Below are 4608 nucleotides of genomic sequence, written 5' to 3'. Positions count from 1 at the left end.
GAGCCAGTGTCTCAAGTCCAACAACTGACATGCAACATTGCCATCTCTGATGTTTTTCATCTAGTTCATCGTGCGGTTTTTTGTTGGATCTTTACGCTGTTATGGATAAACCGTGTGAGTCATGGATTAGGATGCGCATGCTGTTCTAATCGCGATACCTATGATACTTGACTCGACAAAGAAATGAGTAACACATATCCCATTCACGTGTAATTATATGATATTGGAAATCACTTTTCAAAGAGGGCGTGGGTGGCTCTTAAAAGAGCCGTTGGATTGGAGCGCGTTTGAAATTTGGATTTACTTGGAGCTGGTGTACTTGGTGACGGCTTTGGTTCCCTCGGACACGGCGTGCTTGGCCAGCTCACCGGGCAGAAGCAGACGCACTGCAGTCTGGATCTCCCTGGAAGAGATGGTGGAACGCTTGTTGTAGTGAGCCAAGCGGGAAGCTTCTCCAGCAATGCGCTCGAAGATATCGTTCACGAACGAGTTCATGATTCCCATCGCCTTGGAGGAGATACCGGTGTCGGGGTGGACTTGCTTCAGGACCTTGTACACGTAGATAGCATAACTTTCCTTCCTGGACTTTCTGCGCTTCTTTCCTCCCTTTCCTGCCGCCTTAGTCACGGCTTTCTTGGAGCCCTTCTTTGGGGCAGGCTTTGCTGGCTCTGGCATTGTAGGTCTTCCAATTGATACTGATCGAAATGATACTTTAGTAAGATGATGTCTGCTATATATTACGCTTTCTATGTAAATTGCAGCTTAAATTACGAGAGACACCCACGAGCAGAATGGCCCATCAGATCTCTCGGAAACCAAATACCCAAACATGATTGGTCATTTTGTATCAAGGGGGCAGTCCGTATGAGCAAGCTAGCACCACCCACAAAACATCAGCTTTACACACTGCCTTCTGTTGTTTTACTTTCCCGCAATTTTCTTCTGGATGAAGGGAATCCTTCGAAATATATGCCCCAAAGTTGCGCATTAAGCGTTACCATTTTTAATGAAGATTTCCTCAGTCACTTTGGCGCATTTATCGACTCATTAACCTTTGCGCGACGAATCTCACCTCTTAAAAACATTGCGTTATTGTTATTAGCCACTGCAATTTGTTGACAGGTTTACCTTATAAAGAAAACAAAGTGCATTTGTAGGCTACATATCCTTGACCGATGACGAGTAGCTCAAGGCTTTTGCATGTAAAAAAACCGATTTGTTTTATGGATTATGTCTATTTGATATTAAATTAACATACAGGTTTTCTTTATTTATATGATTGCTTATATGAATAACTACTTCTGGTACTTTGGGGTTAACTGTAACCATTTTTGAGAAAGTTTAAAACGCACCAAATCAACAGGCTCAGAAAAGTGCCGTACTTTCATTACAATAACTGTAGCCTTTATTTTGGGCGCTTATTTAAGCAAAAACATTTCTTTGAAGACAAAGACAAGCTTACTCTTGACAGGTATGATATGCAGTCTAGGAGCCCTAAGCGTCATGGATTCTTAGTAAAGCCCACAGCAAACTGCAAAGGATGTCTTAGATATTTCATTTCATAACTCATTATAGGGAAAGGAATAGAACTTTTAAGAAAGAATTGGGTGGCTCTTAAAAGAGCCTTTTGGGTCCAAGTCGATGGAGAGATTAGACATTTAACCACCAAAACCGTACAGAGTACGGCCCTGGCGTTTCAGAGCATAGACGACGTCCATGGCGGTCACGGTCTTTCTCTTTGCGTGCTCGGTGTAGGTGACGGCATCACGGATAACGTTCTCCAGGAAAACCTTCAGGACACCACGAGTCTCCTCGTAGATCAGACCAGAAATTCTCTTCACACCCCCACGGCGAGCCAGGCGGCGGATAGCGGGCTTGGTAATACCCTGGATGTTATCGCGAAGAACTTTGCGGTGACGCTTGGCGCCTCCCTTTCCAAGACCTTTGCCTCCTTTGCCTCTTCCAGACATGATGTAGATTTCGATATGTGAGCAATAGTCATTCAGCAGCTCGTACTAATATTCACAAAGAGGACGTTGGTGAAAACTACCAAGGACTGCCCCTCCACCGTCCCTCATTTTCCTTGAATAAGCTTCTCGACTGCGCAGGCGTGTGCGTGACTAAAAACGCCCACATCCTTCAGCCCTCAACAACGAATCAAGGTGGCACCGTCATCAATGCATTGTCCAACATATTTGCCCAACTTTCTTTTTTTAAGTTCATATAACGACCCAATTTGTTGTTGTGTAAAAATGTTAGCTAAGATATAGAGGAATAGTCCACCCTATAAAAAACGTCCATCAAGGACATTTTGTGGAAACACTTTTATGTGCAAAATACATGGATAAACCTTGTCATAAATATGTTTGAATAATTCCATCATACATTGAACGATATACAATCCTACCTACCTACCTACCTTCTCTAAGTAGGGAAACGCTTTCAAATATCAGCGTGTTCTCCATATTAAAAGAGTAGCCTACTTGTATAAACCTAAAAAGGATCCGTTATTCTTAAATGTAGTAACCTAGGCCTAGTACAATTTTCCCATGGAAGTGTTTGCGCAGAAAACAGTGAGGCCCATACCATTCCTCAGTAAGGCCAATACAATTCAAACGGAGTAGAGCAGCATGTTATGGTTATGGTTATGGTTATGGTTATGGTTATTTAGCAGACGCCTTTGTCCAAAGCGACATACAAATAAATAACAGTACAAATTAAATTAACAGTGAACAATTACAAAATAGGGAGAATAGTAATATTATCAGTAAAACAATCATTTTAAGCACTAACCTAATGAGAAATAAAACAGTGAAATGAGAATAGCAATCAAATAAGTCACTCAGTTAATTATATATAATAATAATAACTAAAGCATGGTATGGCTAAATTTAAGGACAATAGCAAAATAAATGTCAAATAACCTTGTCATGAGAGCAATCACAAGAAAACACCATGACATAATTTTACAACAGACACATGAAGAAGGACCGAGAAATTTGCAATGTAAATACTCATGTAAAGGGGACATGTGTATAGGGGGTAATCTCATAGCCTAATTATTACTTTTTAAGTTCATAAACCTAAAATAGCCTATTAAAATCTCAAAATAATCACTTTAAATCTTATAATTAGCTACATTTCTCATAATTATGACTCTATCTCTTCTAGGCCTATCTAGGCCTATTCTTATAGTATCTGACAGTTTCTTTTCCCCCCAAGTGGCGGAAATGGGCTTCCATAGTAGTGGCCTACTATTTTCCCATAGAAGTGTTAAAACAGCAAGGCCCATTATGCTACAATTGAAGCTTCTCAATTTAATCCTTAAAGACCCCAAGTTGCTCAGGACCCCTAACATTAGAGACTCCACACTTCTCAGACACCGGAACCCATACTGTAGCGCCATGATAATCAATTCGCTCATATCTCAACAGCAGTATGGCAGCTTAGCTTTATCTTCTTTTCCCTTGTTTTTAAAAAATCACTTTTTTCTTCTTATTATTATTACTTTTGTTATGCTAATAGAACATTTACTGTAGGTTGCTATCATAAACATAAATTGCCTCCATGATCTTGCCTTGTAATATTTAGCCTATTCAAAAGGCCACAAAAAGTGTCCAAAACACTGTCAGACAGTGAAATAGTTCACCAAGTCTGGTATGGCAATAATTCTGCCACTTTGGTGGACAAAGTCACAGGTCCTCTCACATTAGATAGCCTACAAGGGATGTGTTATCAATATAGCAAATGCCATACATATTACAGAAATGTGTTGGTAAATCATATACAGATGTGTCTGCAATATGTTTAGGATTGAATGAAAGTGCATTTTATTCAAGCATAAACATCCTGAGATGGTGCGAATAATGTTCCTCATAGTTTTCCATTTCCTCCATCAGACTCAATGTTCAGATTCAAGAAAAGAAGAATATGGCAGCTATAAAATTCAGTTGCGTGAAAATGATATGCACCCCTAATATTTCTCGCCTTGACTCATTTCAGTATTCTTCATGCTGTTGCATTTGTGATCCATTAGGTGGCAGTGTAAGATCAGGAATGAACTGTAGCAGTAATGCTTGCTCCACTGATGGTCTACATCAGGGGTGTCAAACATCCACCAGCAGTATGATCTGTAGTCTGTACTTGTTTGCTTATACCTGGGTATAGTAAAGGAGGATATCATCAAACAACAATCTGTTACCCACACAGAAAAGTGACAATGACCAGGACCATGACAACGGCCCCCGTGAGGTCTCACTCCAACCAATCCGGCACACTGCTGCCTCATATGAGTCTGACACTCCTGGTCCACAGGGTCACATCCAATCCAATCCACTTTATTTATATAGCACAATTTAAGCAAACACAGGGTTTCCAAAGTGCTGTACAACACAACAATAATGACAATAGTAGAACAGTAGAACAAATAAACAGGATAAAAGTAATACAATAAAAATAAAACAACACAAATAATAAAATAAGAAATAAGAAATAATGACATCCACATGACCAGGACCAGCTCACCCTGTTGTGCTGTTGGGTTCAAATTGAGCCGTTTTAATTCTCAATAAATTGAAAACCACAACAATAATGTTTTATTCAACTAGA

The 4608-nt window shown here is 39.9% G+C and overlaps 2 protein-coding genes across 2 annotated transcripts; both read right to left on the bottom strand.

The window, feature by feature from the left end:
• Positions 1-276: 276 nt before the first annotated feature.
• LOC134060435 (histone H2B-like) lies at positions 277-681 on the bottom strand. Its single transcript, XM_062517198.1, has one exon. The coding sequence runs from the start codon at positions 673-675 to the stop codon at positions 301-303; it is 375 nt and encodes a 124-aa protein (XP_062373182.1). The 5' UTR covers positions 676-681; the 3' UTR covers positions 277-300.
• An 866-nt stretch (positions 682-1547) lies between these two features.
• On the bottom strand, positions 1548-2003 carry LOC134061429 (histone H4). The gene has a single exon (XM_062517408.1). It carries the CDS (start codon positions 1968-1970, stop codon positions 1659-1661), a length of 312 nt encoding a protein of 103 aa, XP_062373392.1. The 5' UTR covers positions 1971-2003; the 3' UTR covers positions 1548-1658.
• Between the last annotated feature and the right edge of the window lie 2605 nt (positions 2004-4608).

This window comes from Sardina pilchardus, chromosome 1 (genome assembly GCF_963854185.1).
Source record: "Sardina pilchardus chromosome 1, fSarPil1.1, whole genome shotgun sequence".
NCBI classification, from domain to species: domain Eukaryota; kingdom Metazoa; phylum Chordata; class Actinopteri; order Clupeiformes; family Clupeidae; genus Sardina; species Sardina pilchardus.
The sequence above is the reverse complement of the archived record's forward strand: the minus strand, read 5'-3'. Positions and strand labels throughout refer to the sequence as shown.